General features: G+C 38.3%; 1 protein-coding gene across 11 annotated transcripts in view; it reads right to left on the bottom strand.

Moving 5' to 3' along the window:
* Positions 1-819: 819 nt before the first annotated feature.
* Ppn (proteoglycan-like sulfated glycoprotein papilin) overlaps positions 820-27,713 on the bottom strand; it is a 121,102-nt gene continuing 94,208 nt past the window's right edge. For 4 of the 11 annotated variants that reach the window (XM_073074042.1, XM_073074044.1, XM_073074045.1 and 1 more), the window contains 24 exons: positions 27,015-27,194; positions 25,426-25,596; positions 22,133-22,217; positions 21,721-21,881; positions 20,736-20,906; positions 20,242-20,365; positions 19,612-19,798; positions 19,033-19,234; positions 18,253-18,423; positions 17,708-17,831; positions 17,311-17,455; positions 16,590-16,770; positions 15,562-15,735; positions 14,572-14,745; positions 12,356-12,563; positions 11,136-11,254; positions 10,218-10,415; positions 9,470-9,615; positions 8,709-8,856; positions 5,051-5,440; positions 3,738-3,893; positions 2,975-3,085; positions 2,548-2,644; positions 820-2,230 (listed from right to left, as the gene is read on the bottom strand). In XM_073074042.1, coding sequence (XP_072930143.1) covers positions 2,140-2,230; positions 2,548-2,644; positions 2,975-3,085; positions 3,738-3,893; positions 5,051-5,440; positions 8,709-8,856; positions 9,470-9,615; positions 10,218-10,415; positions 11,136-11,254; positions 12,356-12,563; positions 14,572-14,745; positions 15,562-15,735; positions 16,590-16,770; positions 17,311-17,455; positions 17,708-17,831; positions 18,253-18,423; positions 19,033-19,234; positions 19,612-19,798; positions 20,242-20,365; positions 20,736-20,906; positions 21,721-21,881; positions 22,133-22,217; positions 25,426-25,596; positions 27,015-27,194 — 3,914 coding nt within the window. In that variant the 3' untranslated portion in view covers positions 820-2,139. The remainder of the gene's footprint in view (positions 2,231-2,547; positions 2,645-2,974; positions 3,086-3,737; positions 3,894-5,050; positions 5,441-8,708; positions 8,857-9,469; positions 9,616-10,217; positions 10,416-11,135; positions 11,255-12,355; positions 12,564-14,571; positions 14,746-15,561; positions 15,736-16,589; positions 16,771-17,310; positions 17,456-17,707; positions 17,832-18,252; positions 18,424-19,032; positions 19,235-19,611; positions 19,799-20,241; positions 20,366-20,735; positions 20,907-21,720; positions 21,882-22,132; positions 22,218-25,425; positions 25,597-27,014; positions 27,195-27,713) is intronic. The other 7 variants (XM_073074043.1, XM_073074049.1, XM_073074050.1 and 4 more) reach the window with 7 other exon arrangements.

The raw sequence follows: 27,713 nt of genomic DNA, 5'->3' as shown, positions 1-27,713 counted from the left end.
TTATGGGGCGCTTATCGTTCAGTAAAAAACGATCCGCAAAAACTTTTGCAAACAATTCTTTTCAAAATCATCATGCATGTTGATGTTGCATGATTTGTAAATCATTCATTCGGAAAATCTTTGCAGCAGTGTGAGCACTTAATTTTATTTGTTATAGTGCCTCCACCGCGTTGGGTCCTTGACCTCGAAAACCGTCGGGGCGCCGATGAACGGGAGCGGTACGGCAGGTAGCAAGCATGTCTGCTCTATCGTCAGGTTCTATTATAAAAATAAAATAATAAAATTTCTTTATTCATCAAATATCGTTCTAATTAAAAATTATATTGATCGAATATTAATGTGGGGCTCTACTAGACAGTGTAAAATCTTTGGTCGGCAAAAATTTGACACGTTGACTATTATTAACTAAGAATTGTAAGAACAAAATCCTCGTCCCAGCAGAGGAGTAGCTAAAACCACCATCCAATATAATCTGCAAACTCCAATTATGTCAGGGGTGATGTATCAAAATAGACACGAACCGGTCTTTCAGTGGAGTAATCTCTAATCACTTCACAAGAGACACGCGGTAGCAAGGATAGACCACGTGGAAAACAGGAGCGAGAGCGTGCACACATAACGTATGTGTGAATGATCTCGCCGAGCGCATGACGAAGAGACTGATCGCATAAGAAACGTCATTGCAAGACAACTGTATTTTTACATCTACCCACTTAAAAGTTGACAAGGATGGAACATAATTATGCAAACTATGGTCAATATTTACGGATGGTCAAGTAAAATATACAGAAAAAAGGAAAAATAAAACGAATATACAAATAAATACTAATACGCATTTATTGATCGTCTATTTACATTGTCACAAAGTAAAAATCCACTTAACGAAATTATTATGACTCGATAACTAGTATCTTGACTACAACACTAACTTAGTATTAAGCTTTTCTTTTCTAGAGCCTTAAATATAGCTGTAAAATGAGTAACTTTTGATTCTATAATTTTTCTATATTTATTACGATACCACTTACACATTAAGCATTTTATATATGTATAAAATTGTAGGCACATCAATACAACACGAATATTAAATAAATAATTTAACTATTTCAATCAAAAAGAGGCTACATTTTTTTTCGTTTTTCTAAAATAAAATTATCGTAAAAAAACTTTAGAAGAGTATTGGATTCACTAGCTTTAATAATCTAATGTGGTGTTGACACTATAAAAACTTGGTTTTCTTACTATCTTATATGACCTGCTTTGTAATTCTTACGTCGTATGAACGTTTACTTGTATCCAGGTACTAAGCAACAGTAACAACGCTACTGACTATTTAAAAGTGATAAAACACTACACAATATCTGCCTACAGTAGAATGAACATACTAGCGTCAATTTCCATCACAGATGGAGTTTGTGACATTAAAATATTTATTTACATAAATGTTACTATAAAAATATTTCCTATCTACAGTAAATCTATTGGTATTGTCGGCTGTCGCTACAGCGTTGTGCAGTATGACTATAATACTTGCCGCGTCGACTACCCGGGAAGTAATCGTGTCGAATGTGTCTGTTGGTCGTGGAAAGAACACCTATATTCGTTATGGCACGAGTGTCCTATAAATGCTACTCAGACCGATGATTGTTTTAAACTAAGTACAACCGACTGCACTAAACCGAAAATTAGTTAAACCCGAAGATATTCATTGACTGGCACCTAATGGTGTTTTCAAGTAATGTGGTATTTTATAAGTAATATGGTATGTTTCCAGTATTTAAAGATAGTTTTAATGAAATGTTTTAGTCCAGTGATGGATTTAGGTATAAGATATCCAGACAAAGGTCAGGCACCAAAACTATTAGTAGTGCCAAACTTGACAAAAAATATGAAAATCTTAAATCGTTGAAATAAAATATATTCTTTAAATTTTGTCAGAAAAATTAAGGATATAATAATCTAAATCTTACATTGATCATATATATGAACAGAGAGATGATCATCGCATTTCTTTATGTACCAAAGGTATATCAAAACAGATCTAAGACAATAAAAACCTAAATCCGCCACTGGTTACATAAATATGAATATATGTAGATACGTATATCGGTCGGGGGTCGGTTTCGGCGAGGTGTTGGTCTACTTCCTCTTCTTCCAGGCCTCGTCCGACTGCACGTCCAGCTCCATGGGGTTCAGCTGGCCTGACTCCACACACGACTTGCAGCAGAATCTGAGAATACATCATTCTAATTTTATAATACGTAATTGTATTCTTTATTATATGGCAATGCCTAACACTGCTGTTATTAGGCAGAAATAGGTGTGGTGGTGGTGCCGCCGGAGCCGAACCACAAAGGGAAACCACCTTCAAAGTATTAATTGTATTAATTTTAATGTCAAAAACTATATGGGACCAAAAAGGCCTCCTTGAGACCCCTCCGGTCTAAAAAAATACAATAGACTTCAATATGTGTATTTATTTGTTAATTGATTTCTATTTTTACAATTAAATTGTTTCAAGTTTTATATATTCAGAAAAAGCGTTACCTGGAGTAATACTGGTGCTTGCAGTATTTGCTGCGGACGATAAGGGCGCAGTTGGCAAAGTAGGGGTTGTCCGTGCACTTCGGCGGAATGTACAGACCTAGGGAATAAGTAATAGAAATTGTAAATGTCACGAAAAACATAAATAAAATATGTTTTGCTACTAATATTTGACACTTTATAAAGTAATAAAAGTAAAAAGTGCAATAACATCGTCAATCTTAAATTTTGATATTTTGTGTTTGAACGGACTTTTAAATAATGTAACCTTTTATTTGATACGCATATCATGGTTTAAGAACACATGGATAGTAATAATTATTTTGTTTCAAATAATGGACGACTCATTGTAGGGCATCCAGTAGTCTCATCAATTAAATGTATTCTGCGACGATTTTTATTTTTAAAATTATACGAGTTGCTAAAGTACCTTCAACGGTGATCTGCACGGTGGAGGAGTGCGAGGAGTAGGGGTTGCTGGCGTGGCAGCCGTACTCGCCGCTGTCGTTGATGTTCGCGTTGCTGATCGTCAGCCGGGCGTCTGGGAACACATCGGATATGTCTTTTATAAACACTTTATCATCAAATTAAATACAAAAAATATTGTACACTTTTCGTTATCCCGAAGTACAACACTAATGGTTATAAATTATCATTGAAAATTAAGTTAAACACTTTTACTTCAAATTCTTCTGGTGTTAAATGGTAGTCAATCCTAATATTTAACATGCAGCACATCTATTTTGATTTGAACTCTGCCTACCATTCCGCATTGAAACAGCGTGGTGTTTATCTTAATAGTTGTTGGGCGTCTGTAGGCAGGTTATAAGTAGTTACAGCAATGTAATCTTACCAAAAGTTCAAAAGTGGTAGAACGAATACTCTATCGTTCGACTTCGGCGGCGCCACCGTCTTATCTATTTCTGCTTAATAACGGCAGTGTTGGCGCTACTCTGTTGTGGATTGAAGGGCGACATACTTCTCCGAAGTATTCAAGCTTAGTCCTCAGGGATAGCGGCGCTGTGGTCGACCACAGGCGGGAATTTGGACTTGTCTGGTGTTGATTGCCATGTCCATGTGCGCCAGTAGCCACTTAACAACATACTCATCTGCTACTACTATATTATATACCTATATAAAAAAGTTAACGAAAGTATAACACATAGCAGTCATCATAGTTCAACGCGTCGTACCGGTGACCATCATGCGGTCGGTGGGCACGAGGCGCACGGAGTCCTTGGTCCAGTACACGTCGGGCAGCGGGTAGCCGTCTACCGCGCACGGCAGGTTCACCTCCGCGCCCGCGTACACCGTCGTGCGCTCCGCCACTATGCGCGTCGTTACCGGCACTGGAAACGTTGCGATACAATATTGACGATTTTGTTGAAGACATTCACAATAATGTAAAGTATGTTCTCAAGTGAACGACTGTTTTTAAACCTGAACATCTAAATACTTCGATAAGTATCTACCTACAGGCTTTGCTTTGATAAGTGAATCTGCATGTTTTTAATGTCAACCATCCAATGTTAAACTTCGGAGATCACTTTAAAGTTCAAGAGAAAGTCCTTTTGTAGATCAAGGTGACCTTTCTTTATGAAAAATCTGACATTACTTATAATTGGCGCGTTTTTATTGACTTATTCAAATCCTAAAACAATATTTAAACACAATCTGTAACAATGTTTAATATTTAAAAATTTCAACTAAAGCTTCTGGAGTTTCAGATGCGTGTTGTAAACCATGAAATTACACTCTGTGTTTGTTTAAATAACATCGACTACATACCAAAACATATAATCATTTAACGAAATTAGATCATACTCTAAGAATGTATTTATTATTGTTACAGATTACTCAATGCAGATTGAAGGTAACTTATTTGCAGTCAAACAAAATAAACTACGACCTAAAATAAACAAATAATTTCTCATGTCAGATTAGTTTAAGATTAAACATCCTTGGTACACTTTGCTTATTGTAAACATTTGTGGCTAAACTATAATTTAGGTACGTCATCGACTGGAATAATATATGAATTGAAGAACATAATATAATTAAGTACTTACCTATTAAATACAGTTTTGCTTAAGTTCATTCATACATAGTTTACGTACATACAAATAACAATAAATTTACAATTTTGGCAACGGGAGATCTTGCGAGTGTTCCTTTGTGAGGGGCGATGTGACGACTTCTCGCAACTCGCATTTGGGGGGAGGGGGGTCGGGCACGGCAGAATGTTCAATAACTTAAAATTCTATTTACATTTTATAATATGTACAATACAGGTTTCGCATTCATATTTGTTTTTACTGTAATATATTAGGTACTTTTGAATATTATAATAAATTAAAAATATACTTACATTATGTCATACACCTTGTAACCCATACAAATAAATAAATCAAGTATAATTCTAAAAGAAATGTCATGCATAAATGATTCCGACATGCAACATGCAATGCGCCATGTAAGAAGAAGCGTACAAATGTCCCGATCTTACCGGTGTAGAGCGGGAATTGTATGTCGGGCGTGGTGGGCGCGGCGGTGGTGCTGGCGTCGGTGGGCCGCTCGGGCGTCGAGCTGCTGCGCGCCTCGCGCTCCGTCTGCACCGACACCGGCCACTCCGCCGGCTTGCCGATACCGTTGTACGCCATGCAGATGTATTCGCCGAGCGTCTCCGGGATCAGGCTGCGGATCTGCAGCACGTTGCCGCGCGCCTCGTACAGCGCGCTGCTGTAGGGCACCATGGGCCCGTTGCGGCCGCGGTACCAGTAGATGGTGGGCGGCGGGTAGCCGTACGCGAGGCAGCGGATGTTGACGGCGCGGCCCGCCTCGCCCGTCACCACGGCGTTGGCCGCGCCCGCGATGCCCGCCGGACCCTCCTCCGGATCTACCCCCCCGTTTGTTAGTTACTAAGTCTACAGCGGTTTGTGGAACTTTCTTGCAACTAGATAATTTGTAGTTCTTTACCAGTATCATGTGTAAAAATTAGGAAAGCTTTACGTGCCTGTATGCTAATTGCTGCGACATATTTTTGATTGTTGGGAACAAGCACATGATTCTATAGCTATATTTTGTGACTTGTCTAAAGCTTTTGATTGTCTGGATCGTAAATCATTATTGTTAAAATTACAATATTATGGTATTCAGGGAAATTGACTAAAGTTGATAAATTCTTATTTAAACAATAAGGTCCAACGAGTGCAAGTAAATGGAGCATTATCAGCAGGCTCTAATATTAAAATAGGTGTACCTCAGGGCTCCATCCTAGGTCCATTTCTATTTTTAGTTTATATTAATGATTTGCCATATGTAATAAAGGATTTATCTGAGGTTGTTTTGTTTGCGGATGACACTTCCTTGCTTGATTTAGGACTGTTTGTTGCAAATAACCTACTCCTAAATTGTAATAAAACTAAATGTATTAAATTTATGCTACCAAATGTAAGGAGTATGGGGATGAATGTCGTTCTAAATGGTGAGACTTTACAATCAGTCAATGAAACTGTTTTCTTGGGGATAACCATTGACTCTAAACTCCAGTGGGGACCTCATATCTCTGCTTTGTCCAGCATACTTAGTACCGCAGCTTTTGCAGTCAGAAGAATTAGACATTTGACGGACATTCCCACTACCAGGCTTGTTGCTATTTCAGTTACATTCATAGCATTATGTCTTATGGCATTTACTGTGGGGTAGTGCTACTGACATAGACACCATCTTCACTATTCAAAAAAGAGCAATAAGGGCAATATAGTCTGCGGCGTGGTGAGTCCCTGAGAGAACTTCCCACTATTAATATATTGACGGTACATAGACAATACATCTATGAAAATATAATGTATGTATTTCTTTTAATATGCGTACGAACTATTACCTATAATGCTTAATCAGCACGTATATAGGTATATTATGTCCCTACTTATACATACTCGTCTTAAAATAAACATGATACTGCAATTTAAAACGAAAACATAATATAAACCTTTTCTCTTGTTCTGTTCCAGGAATTATTAGAACGCTTCTGATATTTTTTGTAAAGTAGGTACGCAAAATGATTGCTACTTCAATAGCTCCAATGTCAATGCTTCTTGGTAAGGTAGTAATAAATTTTGTGCAGAACATTCCACAAACTCTAATGTTATAAAACTACTAAGCACATATTAAAATGAAATGGTGTCGTTATTTTAATTTAAAATATTCTTGGTTCACTTCATATACTGTAATTAATAATTAAAATAGATATCAGCGATAAAAAAAGCTAAACATTATAGGTAAAGTTAAAAAAAATCCCACACTAAGTTTAAAACCAAATTCAAAATTGCACAACTTAATTAATTAGAGCTCTAATTCTTTTTATTAAACAGCGACACACGCGATTATTACTTCATTATTTAGACCAAGAATATTTAAAGTATCCCAAAACCACAGTTATTAGACCGATCACCTGCATTGGCCGCACAAAACAGCACAGCGCCTACGATCACTGAGAGACGCAACATTTTCGCGCTAAGTTTCAAATAGACTGACTGAAGTAATCGCTTTGCACTGGGGGCGTATACGTGTTAATAGTAAGATAAAAGTGTATTGACTGCAAAGCTTGACGTGGATCGCCGCTAAAACAACGTAACTGATTTGTTTTCGAATAATTCGATTGAAAAAATACTAATGATCAATACACGAGCTTTTTATGTGTCATGATTTAAGGTAATTATTATTATGGGCTGTTATTGCAAAGTGACAATAATTTATTTGTTTTCGAAAATGCTCGCAAAGTTAGATGTAACAAATTACTGTTTAATAATCACTATCTAGAGAGGTCAGGGGGGCTAATTTGTGTGCATTAGACAAACATAAACATTGCAATTACGATGTACATTAACAATCGTTATTAGTTGGAATGACTGAGGTCAAGTACGATAGACTTCGAATCTTATCTTACGTTATATTTAGATAGAAATGGTGACAACAAATGATTTGTTATGAAGCAATTCATATAATCGATTTAACTTCTTGTTAAATGTTTATGAGATGCCCATAGATCTCAGGACCCAAAAAATTAAGTGAATAATTGTAATCAGAAGTAAGTTGCACCGTTTTACTTATAATACGGAAAAAGAACCTTGAAGTCTTATGCAAGTGCTCGCTAACACTATATATATAAACACTGAGAAAGATTTGTAAGTTTCCATGATTTCAAATTAGAAGTCAAAGTAAAGTATTTTTTCTATGCTAACCGTGTATATATTTACACTTACCTATAACCACGGCGTTATATATAGCATTGTTATTTATGGTACCGAAAGGAATTTACAATGTATACGTTTACGCGCTTACCTTTTGCATGTGGCGTTATCATCCCAAAATTGGGTCAATTAGATTGTTAACCCGCAAAGCGATTGATACCATTACAGTATAAATTCGTATTTAGTTACATCACTATCTGTTCAGCTCTCAATGATCAGGTGCAGTACTGTTATTATTGGGAAAAAAAGAAAGGAAAATTAAGAGATAGTATAAAGAACATTTCCAGAAAAGGCAAGTCATTATATTAAACCCAACCTAATATGACAACACTGTATTGTAGATAAGATGATTATTAATATTATTTCTAGCATAAATATATACATAAATTAAGATAAGTAATCCTCGTGTAGGATATATAATTTCAATCGAATGATTCTCAAATACAATGCCGTCACAATATTACCAAAGTTAATAAAACTATATTACCAGTAAATGAGATTATCTAAATGTAATCCATAATACTACCCACTGAATAGGAAAGTATGTGGAAGGGTCATGTCGAATTTTTCGCCCAAAAATATAATTTTGCTTACAAAATATTTCAGCTTTGTAATAATATAATCATTAAAAAACAAGACAATAAAAGCTATTGCACTGCTTTCTAAAAATAATTTTTAATATAGAGTGTAATTCGGCCGTGTCAGATCAACGAAAAATATTTTTTATAAATTAATCTATAATATTTTCATTTGACTAACATACTTTTCTATTCCGTGCTTCTACCAAATGTGTATTTTCCAAAACCGTCAATCGTTTCGGATGAAAGTGTATTATTTATTGCAAAGTGAATGCAAACCCAACCCAGTGGATGCAACTACTCTACCAAGAACTACTTTGGTTAGGTTACTCACCGTTGACCAGCAAGTTTACTTCCTGCGAGGCGGTGCCCAGGGGGTTGTTAGCGATGCAGATGTACACGCCGGAGTCGTTGCGGTATATGGACACTATCTCCAGCGCACCGTCCGAGAGCAGCCGGTAACGGTCCATGTCGCTTTCGATCTGTTTTTTGGATTTTATTTTAATATTTTCATTACGGATACCTATATAGTTTTGAGAACATAATAGTGAATTTTCAGGCATGTAGATTTTGGTATAAACTGAATTATAATAATTTGATTAAATATAATTATGGGGATTCGAATGTGGATCTTCACAGTAGGAATTAGTGAATTATCTATCTTCTGTGTCGCTTCTTGATTGCTGAAGGTCGTGCTTGTTTTAGTGGTCTACTGTGCAGGTGTGCTGCAATTTCGCACGTGCTCGGTCTTCTGCTCGTAGTTAATTATATTATTGCTTAATTGTATGTTGTTTATGTTTCAATATGTTATGTTTCTGGAACTTTTGTGGTATGTTCCCGTGGCCTAGTAGTGTGGTATAATCCGTGCCAAACTGCTAGTCAGCTCTGAAGTCGTTGCGAGCAGGTGTAGTCATACGATATACTATGACGACGCGAGTGATTCCATATGTATATTCTATATTTCTATAGATACTGGATTTCTATATTTCTATATTGCTATGGATCGGACTAGCCGTTTGTCGCGGATTATACCACTATTTTATATGAATGGTGCAAGTTCGTGTCGTGTGAGTGTAGTTACTGTGCGTGTGTTACCGTGATCTCTCCGCGGCGCCAGGTGATGCTGGGCGGCGGGTTGCCGTGGAAGAGGCAGCGCAGCGTGGCCTTGCCGCCCTCCGCCGCGCGCACCTCGGGCAGAGCTTCCTCCGGGGCAGCGGGCTGCGGCGCGCGGGGTATGTCTGCTGACATAAACCATGTTTTAATCTTAGAACCGGTGCCAGGGGGGGGGGGGCTGGAGTCACAGGGGTCATGACCCCCCCTAAAACCGTCGAGTCAAATTTTCTTCCCGGGGGAAACCCTGCATTGATTCCTTTCTGCCACGGGGATAGTGGAGAGGTTATGCGGCATTTTACAATAAAATAAAGTTACAAAAATTGGTTTAATTGAAACAAATTTTCCCTGTGACTTCCCTCCCCTCCCCCTCGTGTCTGCTTAAACCAAGAATAAGATTGGCATTATTAATAATTTTGACTTATATTATGTTTTGTTTTGTTTCATTATGGTTCTTAATAATCGACGACAGGTTGTTAAAAAGCAGCGAAATTGTCAGCGGTTGTTGGCAATTGTCGCGACTGTCAGCGGTAATTTAAGGTCATTTTGCATAGAAAAAAAAACTTTAATGAATCAATTTTAACAATTATTTAATCATCAATATATATAACATGACACGATTAATATGCGATAGTTATAAATATCCGGTATATATTAATACAGAATAAGTAGTTGCATCAACGTACCTAAAATAATATTATATAACGATCATCATATAGTATACCCTGTATACCTGGTATGTACGTGGTGGTGGGCAGCGCGGTGGTGGCGGGCGGCGCGGCGGGTCGCGCGGGCGGCAGGCAGCGGCGGGCGCAGCCGCGCGCGCAGCACTTGCCGGCGCCGGGGCAGTCCGCGTCGTCCGCGCACTCCGCCGCGCAGCCCGCGTCGCGACCCGTCGCCGCCGCCGCCGGACACGAGCCGGACTTGTTTACTGGACGACGTTTGCAACGTTATACATAACGGTCATCACGGGTCTCTTTACGAATATAATTCATACCCGGAATATCAACTCGAACCAAATGCCCCGAAAAAATTAAAATAACTCCACAAAATTTAAATACGAAACTGATAGACTAACTCATTGTAGTAACTATAAAATTTAGCCTTCGGAACAACTTCTCGAACTTATCTACGTAGCAAAGATGTATCGTATTAAAATACCACATTACAGCAGCTAGTAGACATGTTCTTCATGCGCCACAAATTGTTCTTGCAAGAATATTACAATTTTATTTTATTTTTTCATAATCTCTTGTAAATAGCAAACTAGTCGTATGTAATTGACTTGTCGGCAAAATTTGAATGGTAATTAATACCTTATCAACCTAATAAACCAAATAACAACCAGTCCCGCAGAGAAACAAGACATAATGTTTAGGAATTAATACGTTTAAACACAATCATTAGCCGTTGTACGACTACCATATACTTTAATAACAAATAATAATTAATTTTGTGAACATAGCACCTTAATATGTAACGCAAGGTATTATCAATCCTTTCAAAATGCTCATAACACAAAACAAGGATAGGTATCGTCCGATTCATAATTAGGTGTCATTTTGGGCATCTAATTATGAATCATACTATAGTCTGTTTTATTTTCAAATTCCTATATTACAAATATGCAATAATAGATGTCGGTGCATACTTATCGCGCAGCCAGACGACAGGCGCGGGTCCCCGGTGAAGGGGTCCCGGTAGGGCGTGTTGACGCAGCGCTGGCCGGCCGGGCACACCAGGTCACACGCCTCCTCCGTACAGCGGCATCTGGGGTACAACATACACTTAGCACTCAGACTACACTAAGAAAATTGAGTGGAATTTGAAGGTGGAAGTACTGTTCGAATTCGGAGTCACCACCACCAAAGTTTTCGACTTTGTTATAGTGTAGTAGTGCCGTTCCAATTTTGCCCTCGGGGCGGCAACGCACGTGTGGCCGTTCTGAGGTCGGATTTTAATCTAGGTTTTGTGAGTATTGTACGCATGCAAGAAGTGAAACGATTAAAAAAAATTACAAAATGATACGACCTAAAATGGCACGTAATATACTGTAATTACATATCAACCTATCGTATCGTATCGTACAATTTTTTTTTGGCACGTTTCCCAATGATTACTAGCCGTCTTCTTTTTCATGGTTGCCACTTGCACTTCACACGCCACTTCATAGTTTTGTTAAAAATCACCCATGACATTACTCAAATGCCTCAAAAGAATTTAAACTTCAAAAATAACAACACGGTCCTATATGTGCGCGTACACAAAATTGCGATGCGACGTCGCATCGTAAAAATCTGCGAGCTCTCTCGACGCATCGCAAGAACTTGCGAATTAATTCGCATCGCACATTCCTGCGATGTTTCGTCACACTTGTTGTCGCCATTTTTAGTTCGTTCTGAGACAGCGTGCGGAGAAAACGTACAGACCTGTATTTGTTGGGTGGGAAGACGTATACCTTAGGTAATGTAAAAAAATTACAAAGTACGTTGTTGACTTTTTTATATTACTGATTGAGGAGCGCCCTGTTCTTTGGGAAACTAAATATAAAATAAATTAAATATTATAAATGGATGAACCCAAAATTTTCTTTGTTACTCTTTCCTGTATCTCTTAAGCAATAACAAAAGGGCACACTTTTTTTTACGATCCATGTCACGACCTAATTTTCAAAATACGTTCCGTACGGTTGACGGTTGTCGAAAGAATGGTCACCCTGGGAGACGCTATGCCGCACGATATCGCATCGTAGCAATTCGTGTCGCAATTTTCTGCGTTGCGAATTCGCATCGCGTCGCATCGCAGTTTTGTGTACGAGCCCTATGATGTCGATTATTGCATTGTCTACGTGTATGCTGCTTTCTGCCTCACCTTTCACAGCCGTTAGATTCAAGGGTTCTCTCAACCCTGCTGCAGTTGAGGCTCGCGCACTCGGCCCTGTAGGGCTCGCAGATGTCGGCGACGCACGAGCACTGCATGCAGCCGTCCCAGGTTCGAGTCCGGTTCAACAGGCCAGCACCACAGCGCAGGTTAGCGCACTCTTGCTCGTAACGCTCGCAGTCAGGTTCTACATTGTTATCTGGTTTGTAAAAGTAATGAGATATTATTATTACTATGTGCTATATATTATGGAGAAATTACCTTGAGAAAGACCTCAATGGTACTTCTATATATTTTATATGTAGGGAAAATAGTGTAGAACATTTTTCTTTTATTATAATTACTTTAATAATAATTTTGTTTGAGTGTATATCGCCTGTTCATCATCTGTTGTGCGAGGTACCATCGCCACCTATGTCCAGAGTAAAGCAACCCTGAATTTCGATGGAAGAATGTTGATATAATAAAATATGGCGAACATCTCAGAACTGGTAATGCATATGTGATCGGCTTCAGGTAGAAATGTTCTATATAGAGTTGATTATATCTAAGATGTCCAAGAGCGGTAGTACCTACTTATCATCAGGTGAACAACAAATTGCTATTCCAATAATATTTAAACAAATTATTACCTATCTTTAATAATATAGATCAAATGAAAAAAGATAAAAAATATTATGATCATCGTCGAATTGCAAACACCGGGCGAACAACTCGTATTTATTGTCGTTGGAACGAAAATTGCACTAAAACCACAGATTGTACAATTACTAGTACATTTGAATATGAAGATAGGTACTCATACGACTCATCAAATAAAATTACATATATCTAGGTACAAAGATGTCTACTTATTTACATAAAAGGTATATTAATATGCACTTTAGTTTTTATAACGTTTTTAGACGTTTCAAAAACTAAAGTTATTATTATTCACATAAGCTTCACATAAATTTCACATTCGTAAGCTTACTTATATACAAAATGCATATACACAGTCGAAGTTCAGCGTTACTTAACGTGTACCTATTATTATAATTACAATCTACCTTATTTATTTTGAAAATTAAATTGTAATGTTTTTAAAATCATGATTTACATATTTTAAGAATAATGTAAGGCAGTTTACTCCTTATACAACTGGTAATTATTAAAAAACAATAAACACGATTGCTTAAAAGTAATTAACTGAGAAAAGTAAAAATTGTGTAATGTCTAGGTGACTCTTAATTTTTTAAATAAATCCAAAGACACATCATATGTTAAAATCCCTAAAACCATTTGGGCTGTAGGGTGTGCAAAAGAATGAGATATGCATACGTACATACGAAAATTTGGCTATTTCTTAAAATACCTATTTTTAAAACAAAAGAAAACATAGTGCACAGTGTACAAAGAATAGAAAAGAAGGCAGGCGGAAGCAGTGAAGGTGGTGCAGAGGCTGATAATTACTATATTCATGCAAACTATATTTACAGTAATTAGTTAATTTTATTATTCATGCACTATTCATGATTTCTGAACCATAGCAGTGATATAAGACTTAAATATTACCTAATCGTGTAGGTAACGTAACCTTATATTACGATTTGACATTGTACGGCTATCAAAGACTAAAAATAACTTACGACAAACACACGAACAAAATACATCGATTCTTTACATAATTGACGATAACACGAACTTGGTTTGGCAGAGTGCAGCACAACATCGACATACAAAGCGATCACACGGAGGTAACCTCCAAATCCTCTCTCCTCCTCTTTTACACGGGACTGATTTAAGCAGAGCCTCGAAATTAATAAGCAAAATAATAGTAGTAGGCATGGAATCAGTCGGATAAGACTTCTATTTTCACAAATTTTATTTCATTTATTGCAAGTTTTCACAAAACTTTAGTGATGTTAAATATACAATACAAAATAATACAGCATTTGTTTCATATTATATGAGTTATGCGAAAATAAGGGAATTTACTGGCTTGATTTTGTGCAATGGAACGGGGATAGTATTGTGGTATTAATTTCACATAATATAAGTAATGTGAAGTAAAGGAGTTTACTCGCTCAATTCTGTGCAACGGTACGAGGATGGATAAAATTATAATTTCCATGGGATATGAGTTTCTGTTTGGAGGAAATTTCGAGGCTCCACCCAATAAGTGTCGGTGTTGTCGGCGCAAGGCGGGCGGCAATGTGTGGCGGTACCGGGTCGGCAGTGCGCGCGGCATTCGGCGTAGGAGCGGAAGTTGTTGGCGTTCCCGCCGCAGCCGAGGTAGACGAAGGCGCGGCAGTCGGCGGCCGCCGCGTCGTAGCGCCAGCGCCGCGCCGGCGCGCCGCAGCCCGCCGCGCCCACCGCCACCGCCAGCAGGCACGCCGCCTCTGCACCCAGCCAGAGTTACCGCGGCCGCACCCCACACCCCGCACCCCACACCCCGCACCCCACGGCACTGCTGCCCCTGCCCCGCTCACTCCACACACTACATACGTTACATCCAATTCACTACGCCCTACATTAATCCTGCTTATTAGGTTCACCTCATTCACAGGTTTTTCCTATTCCCTACGCTCACTATATTTACTTTGGCCACTGTACTTATGCGACGTTCACTCCGTTCCCCACACTGATTCTCTTACTTAAGCTCAGCTTGATTTCTACGCTCGTCCCGCTCCCTACCGTCACCCTACTTTTTACGCTTCCTACGTTCACCCTGCTCATTATTATCTGTCACCTCTTATTAATTGTTACGTCTAAGACCTTAATTATAATTGACTTACTTAATGTCACAACTACCTCGAAAATTCGTTGGATGTCTTATAAGGCTAGGATTTATTAATTGCTGGTCTAGCTGTTTCACATTACGGACGCGTTTTAAGTAAAAGTTAATTTATCCACTGACAATATTGTGAAACGGCTACACCTAGTTACAGAATAGTAAGTAGTAGTTAAGTGAGATTAATAGAGTGAAGATGTGTAGAGGAAAAAGAAAATAGTAACCCAAAAAGCAAATTTGTCCTTTCCGAAATTATGTATCTAATTGTAAATTAATTAAAATCAGTATAATCAGCATTATTTGTTATTATGCTAAATAATAAGACTAAAATAACTACTTAAATTAAAAAACGCGTAAATATAATTATTAACTAATGACCATGATTTGTCACCATTGATTCTGTTGACAGTATAGAATCACAAACCTGGTCCTCGCGCCCCGCAGACCTGCCGGCACTCCTCGACGGTGGAGAAGCGGTTGGGGCCGCCGCCGCAGCCGCCGAACGCGAAGCTCAGGCAGCGGCCCGACGCCGCGTCCCAGTACACCTTCGGCACCGAGTACACGCACGGGCCGGGGTCCAGCTCCGCTCGGCACACGTCTGTTTGGGAATTGATATTTTGATAAGCCGCGCGTTTGGAAAGTCGCCACACAAGTTTCATATGAAGTGTATTTAGGGTTTCATCATAGGTTAGACAGATGTGTATTCGTATTTGCCGCCCATGTACATCTTTAATCAGTCCTAGATAGGATTAGATATTCCTACCTGAAGTTAGCCATACATCAATCGCTACCCCTGAACGCCACGTAAAAGTCTCTCTTACCAAACTTCCAAACCCTTCTTATTTTTCTTCTTACTTTCTTACTTTCTTACCAAACCCTTCAAACTAGAACACAGCAGTGCTTAACATTGCTTTTATTAGGCAGAAATAGGTGTGGCGGTGGTGCCGTTGGAGGTGAATCATAGAAAATTCTACCACCTTTGCACCTTGTGTATTTCCAGAGGCACCATTGCCATACCACTGTCAGTATAACAGTATTTAGTGTTGCTGTTTTTGTTGGAATAGTGTGATAAGTCTTCATGGTAGTAAATTTATGTCTGAACTCATACAAGAATTTAAACTTATTTTAATATCGATAGCAAATGTCGTTCTAGTCTCCAACAATTATCTTCCATGAAGCGTATTTTTTGCTCTTATGATTTAATAAAAATGTGATTTACTGTAATGGTCAGCGCCAAAACGCTAGTCGGCTTTGAATATAAAAATGAGTGACGTCGCCATAGCAAATTGTGTGTACCTGCTCGCAACAACTTCAGAGCGGACCAGCAGTTGGGCGCGGATTATGCCCACTTGAAATTTACGTAATTACGTCCTTCAGCTATTGAACACACGACATAGCTATTGAGCACACAGTCATCATCTTGCATTAAAAGTTAAACTCGTTCCAACGTACCCATTCCCTTGAACGCGCCGCACTGTCTCTCGCAGGCCTCCTCGGTGTCGTATCTGTTGGGGTGGTGGCAGGCGCCGTGGTCGCCGCGCACGCAGGCGCCGGCGCGCGTGTCGTAGTAGTACGTCGACACGTTCCGCCCGCACGGCTCCAGCGACGCCGGCGTGCGGCACTCGTCGCGACCCTGCATAACATATGAGTAGGTAAAGAGATGTTTGTATTGATTTGTGTTCTGGTTATACGGGACGATATGATGATTTACCCAGCGACAAAGTCCTTTAATAAAAAAAGAAAAGTAATAAGTTAAGTAAAGTAATTTCTACACTTGCTACGTAAGCTATAAGTAGACTGGTTATATAATATAGGGGACTTACTGCAATGGGCACGATTCTTCTCTCAAAATAAAAGTATGTTAAAATTTCACGATTTGGAAATTATTCTTTTTTGAAATGATTTCACTGTTGAGCATGTTCCTAGCTTTTTTTTGATTGTAAAAGAAGACACTCTCATAAGTGGATTTATTATTATGAACATTATTTTTGTAGTTTAGGTATGTTATTCCCAAAATTAGCTTGATCAGGATATGCACACAAATACCGTCACACAAAAACGACAGCATCAAAGGTATCTGGAAATTGCGAAACGCGTAGGTTGGTAATACTTATATACTCTTATTATAAAAGACGCTAGTATTTAGATACAAATTACCTCTATTTAATCATACCTGTGGTAGTGGTGGTAAGGAGGCAAGAGTGGTGGTGATGACAGCCACAGTGGTGGTGGCGGGGGTAGTGGTGGTAGGCACAACCCGCGTTGTGGTGATTCCGCGTTTCTGGCAGGTAGTTAGACATTCCGCTTGGGTCTCGAATCTGGTAAACAAATAAGTATTTAAGTTTCGTTATAGAAATGAGTCGCATCGCAACAGCAAATTGTAAATATTAGCGGGACGAAGACAAAGATTCCGCTCCCCGCTTTCGCCCACGGTAGATAGCTGCGGTAGTGTGCCCTTACTGTTGCTACGTAGTATATGCTTGTAGTGTTTGACCTATGGCTCTCTGACTACACCACGCGCAACAACTTCAGAGCGGCCTTGAAGTTTGGCGCGGACTATACTACCGTACCTGTTATCGTTGCCGCCGCAGCCGGTGTAGGCGAACTGGCCGCAGTCGTCCCGCAGCTCGTCGTAGTACCACTTGATGTAGTACTCCACGCAGTTGCCGGCCTCCGGGGTCTGCTTGCATGGATCTGTTACGTTTATCAGATGTTAGTTGGGGATGTCAGTTTCGGTAATCTTTTGCCTTGTGAGGTATGAAAATATGCAGATATGACTACCAAAAGTTGTCCTTTAGATGTAGATGTCTTGGGATGAAGAGGTTACATTACAAAAGCTTTACTCCAGATAGATATACCTATTCAATTAGGTTTAAATATGCTAAGCAATCGATCTTACGTAATTATTACAAATCATCCCCATATGAAACTTTTACTGTCAACATCTCTTCGCATTATGGGAAAAGTTAACGCCAGCATCTTTAAGGCTGGCCAAGTCCAAATTTACGGAAAATGAAAATAATAAAGACAAAGACAAATGTCTTTTGGAAGCAAATAGAAGGGATATACAGAGATTTTATAATGAAACTTCAACTGATATGGAAAGCGAGCTTACCTATTTGTGGCTTGCACACTTGCTCGCACTCCTCGACGCTGGAGAAGCGGTTGGGGCCGCCGAGGCAGCCGCCGAACACGAACGGCTCGCAGCGGCCCGACGCCGCGTTGAAGTACACCTTCGGCTGCAGCTCCTCGCACGGGCCCGCGTCCAGCGCGTAGCGGCACACGTCTGGGAATCATCACCATCGTCATCATCATCGTCATCAACATCAACATCATCATCATCATCATCATCAACTCTTTACTGTCCTACTGCTGGGCACAGGTCTCCTCTCAGAGTAAGAAGGATTAGGCCATAGTCCACCGCGTTATCAACTGCGTATTGGTAGAGTTCACACAATTTCAAAATGTTTTTTAAGATTTCTGAGGTATGCAGGTTTCTTCACGATGTTTTCCTTCACCGTTTAAGCAAGTGATAATTAATCTCTAATACGCACATAACTTCGGAAAATCAGAGGTGCCTAGGATTTGAACCTCGGACCCCTCGATCTAGAGGTCGAATTTTTTAACTTATAAAATATAAAAATCATACTGCTGTTCAATGTACAGTTCCTAAAATTTCGAAATTCTGACAAATGACAAATGAAGTGTCAAATGTGTCTGGTAGGCAAAACTTTCGATAGAATAATTAATAATAACGGGCTTAATCTGTTGGTCTCACAACACAATTTGATTCCATTATATGAGATCAATCAACGTACTTCTTATTTGAAAACGGACCATTAGTCACTTATTTTCGACCTACGTCTCTAAATGTTCCGTTAGATTATACACTTACCGAGATTCCTGAAGGCTCCGCAGGCTCTTTCGCAAGCCTCCTCCGAGCTGTAGGTGCCGAGCCGCCTGCACCTGGCGCCTGACTCCGCATTCTCGAACTCCACGCACGTCTTCAGCGCCGGGTCGAGGTACCACACCCGCCCTGGTTCTACGCACTCCTCGAGAGTTGGAGACACTTGGCATTGCGAAGACACGTTGATAGGCTGAAATGTTTCCAAAATTTAAAGTCATTGTAGCCAAATTTGTTACGCCGAAATAAGAGCAAAATATTAAATTGAAAGGTGGTAGATTCGGTATGGTTCCGTCAGCGAGGTCCTTGCTTTTTGATGAAGGGTTGTGTATCCTGGCTGACTTTGAGGTATATAAAAATCTTTCTTAGAAATAGTAACGCATTTACGATCAGCTTCTCGTAGAAACGCTGTTTTATATGGAACAATGGTCACTTACCATTAGGAGGACGGCATGCTTTTTAGCTACTTCACTTTATTAAGAAATGCAACTTTGGAATGGAAGATGGAATTCAATGGAAAAGTTCTCTTAGGTCTTAGGTTCTAATAGTAGATAATGTAACGTAGTTTACCGGCGCAACCGTCGTGGTTGTGGTGGCAGGCGGAGCGGACGCGGGCGGAGCGGTGCCGGGCGGAGCGGAGGCAGGCGGAGCGGAGGCAGGCGGAGCGGAGCCGGGTGGAGCGGTGGCTGGCAAGACGACGGCGGGAGTGGCGACGCGCCGCCTGCATCGGGACTCACACGCTTCTTGAGAGTCGAAACTGTAGAAATAAAACAAAATATATTTATATATTGACGATAACTTTAGAAGGGACTATAATGATTCATAATGTTCACACTATATTGGTTCATACGATGATAACCTGGTCGTTAAGAAACTCGGCCTCTCGATGGAGGTTTCAAATCGCAGGCAAATTAATTATTACTTGCCTACACGGTGGAAAACATTGTGAGGAAACCTGCTCATCTGAGAAATCTCTAAAAAATATCTCAAAGGTATATGAAATCTACCAATACGCACTTGGCCATCGCGGTGGACTATGGCCTAATCCTGCTCACTCTGAGAGGAGACCCGTGCCTAGCAGCGGGACAATAATCGTTTGATAATGATAATAGTTCATACTGGTTGCAGCACCTTTCAAAACGAGTGTGGTCCATTTTCATAGAATAGGTAACCTTATCATAGTATAATTCAATATGTTACCGATTCTCATTGCCTTCGCAGCCGCCGTACTGGAATTTCTGGCAAACGTCATCCACGGGGTCGTAGTACCAACTTAGTGACCAGTTGTTGCAAGGACCAGGCAACGGTGACAGTTGACAAATATCTGAAAAAGATCACATATTTATTAGCCATATAAATAAATAAAGGAGTACTTAAGGTATCCTTGCTCAACCCTCGTGGGATGTTTTCAAACCGTCCAAAGAACTTCCCCAATTGTTTGTTTTCCCACAAGAAGATCCATCAAAAAGAAAACGAGTTTGGCGGCATAGAATGTCCTCCAAATTAAGGTGTTTAGCCACTAACGATTACATACTTATTTCCATTCCACTAACGATCGCAACCAACGATATTTAACTTTTTAGATCAGATCTACGTACGATCTATATAAGTCTAAGTAAGTTATAGTACCTTTACAAATAAACAATGTTATATTGAAAGCTTCGAATCATTTAAGGCAATGAACAGAATCTTGCCTCTCGCTTCCGAGCAGTAGAAGAGGCAGGTGCGCCTGTCGGCGAAGTTGTTCCCGTTGCCGCCGCAGCCGCCGTACTCGAAGGGCGCGCAGGCGCCCTGCGCCGCGTCGAACGCCCAGCGCGGCTCGTACGCCGTGCACGGGCCCTGGTCCACCTCCAGCAGGCATACACCTGGACGAAATTGTGCATCATGTTCAGATAGATAGATAAATAGATAGATTATTTATTTCAAGAACTTAAGCAACAACAACAAATTATAACACATAATAAACAATGAAATCCAAAAAAATGTTTATTTATTTGAAAAGGTAGGAAACATGGGGACTTTGGTAATTTAATCTTCAAAATGAAGTAAAATAAAGTAGAGTCTGCGTCAAACTTCTAGTCCGCTCTGAATATCGAGTCTGAATAGCGTGAATATCGAGTGAAACGAGTCGCGTTACAACAGTAAATTGTAGATATTAGCGGGATGAAGACAGCGCGGGGCCCTCCCGGCACCCTTCGCTGCCTGCTCTCGCTCATTCCATATCTCTACTGTGCGTATGGGCAAATAGCTGCGTTAGTGTGTCATAGCAACAGGCTACGAGTATACCCTTGTGGTTATGTTCGACCGCATTGGCTTTCTGACTATTCCTGCGTACAGTACAGAAGTTTGGTGCGGACTTTACCAGTATAAAGGTAGGTAAAATTTTAAAGCAAATAAAGGCAGCTTTTAAAGGTAAAAGGTAATTTTATGATCCGATTACAGATTGTACGGATTGTACTGCTAAATGTTTTGTTGTCTGGAAAAAAATAATAATTTGGTACACCGTGTGTAGGTGGATACCAGAATGAAGCTAAGTTTAACAATGCTCTATATTTTGTAGGAATAGAAAAGTATTTTGATGCTGGTTGACCTGGTGACCACCAACTAATTAAGACATGAAGACTTGTTGAAAATGAGACAATTAGATTTAATCTACCAGAATCATATAAGGTTTCATACCTTTTCCTTCAGGCGTTGGTACAGCGACGGTGGTAGTGGTAGTGGTGGTAGTTGTGGCGGGAGTGGTGGTCGGACGCTCAATGCACATGCCCATACAGTCTTGCTCGGTCATAAAGTTGTTATCGTTTCCTCCACAACCGCCGTAGTAGAATTGACGGCATCTATAAAGAGGAAATCATAAAATAAATATTTAACTATAGATGGAAAAAAAATATAATAGTCATTATTAAATTAATTAAAAATATAAGTAGAAAGAATAATATCAAGCAAAATATTGAAAGTAAATTTTATAGTGTCGTGTGAATGAATATTTTGATTTTTAAAGGAACCCCTTTTATGTCGGAGGCTCTGTGCCCTTAGGTAAAGGCAGGGTAGGCTGTAGGGTAGCAGCGAGCTAGCAGATGCCACTGACCTGCGCTCGCTGGTGTCGAAGAACCAACGCAGCGTGTAGTCCGCGCAGTCGCCCGTCAGCGCCGGTAGCACGCACGTATCTTCAGCTGCAAATATATACATTTTGTCACTTTGTTTCTTTGATAAGTAAAGATAGTTCACCGCCTTGAAATTGAATGAAGCCATAAAACGACTGATTAGTCACTTATTTGTTTGAGTTCTTGACAAATAAAAATCATTTTTAGGGAAAAATTACGAAGAAATAAATAAGTAATACTGCGTAATTTTCATAATAAATAAATAAGGATTTCAAATATTTAGGGACATTTCAGCACAGAGATGTGGCAAAACTTTTTAACCCAACTATTTCAATTCTCAAAACTGGTTACATTCTCTTGTTCGGAGAGAGTAATCTTTACTAATCTATGCTTTGTTTATAGAATTACCAAATGAATATACGATATAATTAATGTAAAATGAAAATTCTTGTATTTCAAGTACTTAGGCAAAGCCAAATAGAACGTATTGAAACCCGAACGGTTGAAGTACCTCATATACCTTGTCACACATTTTAGATCAGAACACTGCCTGTGATACACGGCGGCTAGGCAGAAATGGTTGTGAAGGTAATCAACGCAGTAGCTTTACAAACATAAATGAGTGACACTTCGTTTAATAAATGAATCTAAACAAGATATAGTTAATACATAAGCATTCCATGCATGCAAGAGTTATTTCCCGATTAATAACAAAAACATACATAAGCAAAAAGCAACATACATACTATTTATCCCATCCCAACACTATTAGAAATAAATATTTATTTATGTAGGTAAATACAAACCGAGTAGAAAGGACCAACCATACAAGAATTACAAATGACGAATGGAGGACAGATAACCTAACCTAACCTACACTTAATTCGATATACACCGTTTATACTTATTAACTTCGCCAACATACTTAAATATTTATAAAAACACATATTTAACTGTGCTGGCGAAGTTAGCAAGTAGATAAATATACTATAATATTCAATAATCAGGTTGACAAAATTTTATTTTTAATAATTTGGTGCTTTGTTAATAGACCAGTGCCGAAGCCTTTAAAAATGGTAAAAAATGAAAAAAAATTACAATAGAATGAAACCCATTGGAAAAGGAGGGGAATATGATCAAAATGAAAGGAAAAATAAATTACGGTCGATCCGAGTTCGGGAAGTGGGAGGGGGTGAGTTTTTAAGGGTAAAAAATGGTTTATCTTGATTTCCGGCTAATCTACACGTCCTATGCGAAAAAGTTAAATGGCAAAGTTGTAGGTAATAAAAAGATCTACAACTTTTGTATTTGCAATTTTTTCACATAACCTCAAAATTTGGGTGAAAAATTCAAAAAACCAAGTTTTTGGTTTTTTATTTATATCTTTTTCAAAAATTTCTTTTTTTATACGAAATTTGGTGAAAACTTACCTTATTATGTCCAAAATACACTGTAATTTATTTGATTAAAAATATTTATTTTTTCGCCTTATTTTCACTTAATATCAAAAAAGCATCCTAATTTTCAATCGAAAATTCTGACGTCAAAATATCAGCTTTTTTCAAAAAGTTTGGGGGCTTTTTGTTCGTTGAAATATCTACTTTCTGATGGTGTAAAAAAATATACATTACTATAGGAAATGTTCTCAGAAAATGCAAAAAATTGAAAAAAACCCCAAATTCGAAAAAGAAATTTATATCATTATGTACAATTTTGAGGTATTTATTAAAATTTACACTTTAATTACTCAAAAAACGTAAGATTTCATGTTTTATTGATAAATGAAAAAGTTGCAAATTAAAATATACTTCAATAATTAACAAACAAATAAGTTAATAAAGTTATTATTTAATAAGACATCTACAATATTTTGAAAAAGTTGTAGAATCTTATTTAAATAATATTTGTAGATGTCTATTTACTGCTGTTTTAAGATAATTTATATACCTGAGTGACCTTCGGTAAATTTTAGCCCATTGTAAGTTATTTCATAGAGAAGTGGGGACGGACCTAGGAGGGTCTGGGCCTTACTACATACCTGCTATTTCGTAGCAGCTGTAAAAACCGTTAGCCAGTATTCGAGATACAGAGCAGTGTACAACATCGTTTTTAAAAATACACGTGCAGGCTCAGTTACTCTAAGTGAATTGTGAGAAATTTACTTCATTCAAAAAATCGTTTGGAATCTACATAGCAAGGTAAATACAATCTGTATTTTAATCTATATTAATCAACTTTAAAATAAAAATAGTAATATTTTCTTTCATAAATAGTATGTTTAACATAACATAACCTAAAAAATTAAAATTGAATGATATTTTAGTACAAGAGTAAAAAATAGTAATTTCGTTTATTTTATACAAACAAATTTAGTTATACTCATCATGATAAAACTTTGAAGGCATTATTAATTTAAATTTGTCTTTTCAGATTATCAGCATGGATGGATTTGTTTGTATAATCTGCAATAAGTCAGATGACAAGCAAGTGTATGAAATAAAAAAATCAGCTTTGAATCGTTTAGTGGAGTCTAGCAAGAAGAGAATCGACAATAAATACAATTGGGTTTTTTCAATTTTTTGCATTTTCTGAGAACATTTCCTATAGTAATGTATATTTTTTTTACACCATCAGAAAGTAGATATTTCAACGAACAAAAAGTCCCCAAACTTTTTGAAAAAAGCTGATATTTTGACGTCAGAATTTTCGATTGAAAATTAGGGTGTTTTTTTGATATTAAGTGAAAATAAGGCGAAAAAATAAATATTTTTGATCAAATAAATTACAGTGTATTTGGGACATAATAAGGTAAGTTTTCACCAAATTTCGTAAAAAAAAAATTTTTTTTGAATAAGATATAAATAAAAAACCAAAAACTTGGTTTTTTGAATTTTTCACCCAAATTTTGAGGTTATGTGAAAAAATTGCAAATACAAAAGTTGTAGATCTTTTTATTACCTACAACTTTGCCATTTAACTTTTTCGCATAGGACGTGTAGATTAGCCGGAAATCAAGATAAACCATTTCTTACCCTTAAAAACTCACCCCCTCCCACTTCCCGAACTCGGATCGACCGTAATTTATTTTTCCTTTCATTTTGATCATATTTACCTCCTTTTCCAATGGGTTTCATTCTATTGTAATTTTTTTTGGTTTCAAAAATTATCGACCCTGGTCTATAACGCCTTATAGATGAATTCAGTGCTTCTATAATTAAACCGATTCTCTTCACTTTATCTAACCGACCTAGAAAGAGCCAACATATCACCAACTCACCGTAAGCACTGGGACAGTTGAGGTTGCAGGCTGCCTCGGAATCGAACCTGTTATCGTTGCCGCCGCAGCCGCTGTAGTAGAAGGGCACGCAGCGGTTCTCCACCACACTGAACGCCCACACCGCCGTCTTGTCCGTGCAATTGCCCGCCTCTTGTGACAGCGAGCATTCCGCTGTTCCCGTTAGCAGTGTTAGGTTAGTCAAGTTTTGTGTTAGTTTTAGTCTCAAGACGGTTTATAGTGATTACAGTACTAAAATATATCATTATGAAGTTTCAAGTTCATTCCCGGAAAATTTTACAGATATTGAAAGAATAATGAAAATATGGGAATAATGACAATCATGCAACATAAATCTATTGCATGATTTAGAAAATATTCAACATTTTGATGCAAATTCATATCTCATTCGTAAACTTCGAATATATTTACAATCGTTACATAATAATTTCTAATCACTATTTATAAAACGCCTTGAAGCCCGACTTCACTGACTTTATTTTAGGAAGTCAGTAAGTCGCGACACTGGAATATTAAATACAGAAGAAAAGATAAGGTTAACTACATTTATAAATGATTAATAATAGTAGACAGTACTACAATTAAGAAGAATAGGAGATTAACAAAAAGTTGTCAGTTAGGTGGTCAACAGCCATTTAGTTATTTACTTAGGTATACCAAGCATTCCCGATATCTAAATACCACAAACATATAAGCATGTTAGTACACAATAACATATATCTACACTTTACTTAACATGCCCCTTCACTTTAATCCATTAATTGACTAATAAATAACTACGAGTAAGTAAATTTGTAAGGTGATGGAAAAAGGGACGCCTATCATTTAGCGTCTTTACTTTTTCATATCCAAAATCAAAAATGCTTACACAAATATATAAGGATGGCCTCAGAAATACTTGCTCCTAGGGTATACTAAAAAGCAATCCCCTTTAAAGCAGTGTAGCCCCGAGGTTATACTATTTCGAAGTTAGCTTCCCTGGTGGGTTACTATCATCTCTTAAAACAATATTATTTTAATCATACATTGAAATTTCGTACCACGATCTTGTTAAAGTAAGAGTGTTTTTATAACATTACAATAAGCAATTTTGTATTATGTCGGTCGAAATTATACTTACTTTTTTTTGCAGGAAGTATAACTTTTTAAGCAAAATATGACAAGTTCAGTTAGTTTTATACAATGGATAAGCGAAAAATGAATAAGAGTTTAAGTTTATTCAACTGTGTATGACGGAACACAATTAAGACCGTGGTGCGAAAGAGATGATTTTTGATGCCTCTTTTACTCTTGATTAAGGAATAGACAAATTACTCATTCTTTTATATCATTTGGCAGAATAAAACGATACTGTTTTAACGAGGTCGTGGTACGAAACAAAATAATATTGATGCAATATTGAAATAAAACTCCTGAACTGTGATGGTTTTTAAAAGATTGTGGTAGGTGCGGTAGGTGTGGTAGCTGCCGACAAACCGTTACACAGTTTGGCAGACTAATAATATATGTGTGAATGTAGCTATGACAGAAAATAAATAAATAAAACAAGGTTCCCTGAAGGCGCGACTCACGTTTGGGCTCGCCGGGCGGGTCGCAGCGCTGCCGGCACGCGGCCTCGGAGCCGAAGCGGTTGGCGTTGCCCTCGCAGCCGCCCCACACGAAGCGCTCGCAGCGCCCGCGCGCCGCGCTGTACGCCCAGCGCGCGAAGTTGCCGGCGCACGGGCCGCGCTCGATCGCCAGGCTGCATTGATCTGAGTGACGCATACATCGTTTAGTATTAACAAGTAGGCATTTTAGGGTTCTGTACCCCAAGTTAAAAATGAACCCTAGTCCACCGCTGTCTGTCCGTCATTTTGTCTGTCTATATATGTCTGGCTCTATCTCCTGACAAATTAACATTTTATAGAGGATGCTAAACATAATAAATACAAATAATAACAATAAAACATATTCAAAATATTTATTTTAATATTATTATACGTTGTTTACGCATCATTCATCATCACCCCAACACCATCTATGATGATATTCATTGTCAGAAAATAGTGATAGATTGCGTATGTATCGGTAATTCGTTAGGCTCGACTACATTGCGTTGTTTCATATAACTAAGTATTGTGTAAAATAATAAAATGAATAAAAACAGGTTAAAAGTAACGAACATTTGGCGGCAGCCTTCAACGTGCGAGTTCGACAACGTTGTTTTACATCAATGAACCTTTTGTTTTTTTTTTAAAGATAAAGATAAAGATAATTTATTTGCTTTGAAC

This window comes from Epargyreus clarus, unplaced genomic scaffold (assembly GCF_041222505.1).
Source record: "Epargyreus clarus isolate Ecla_fem2 unplaced genomic scaffold, WU_Ecla_fem_2.2 ptg000006l, whole genome shotgun sequence".
NCBI lineage: Eukaryota > Metazoa > Arthropoda > Insecta > Lepidoptera > Hesperiidae > Epargyreus > Epargyreus clarus.
Note: the sequence above shows the minus strand (reverse complement) of the source record. Positions and strands in the feature narration are given on the sequence as shown.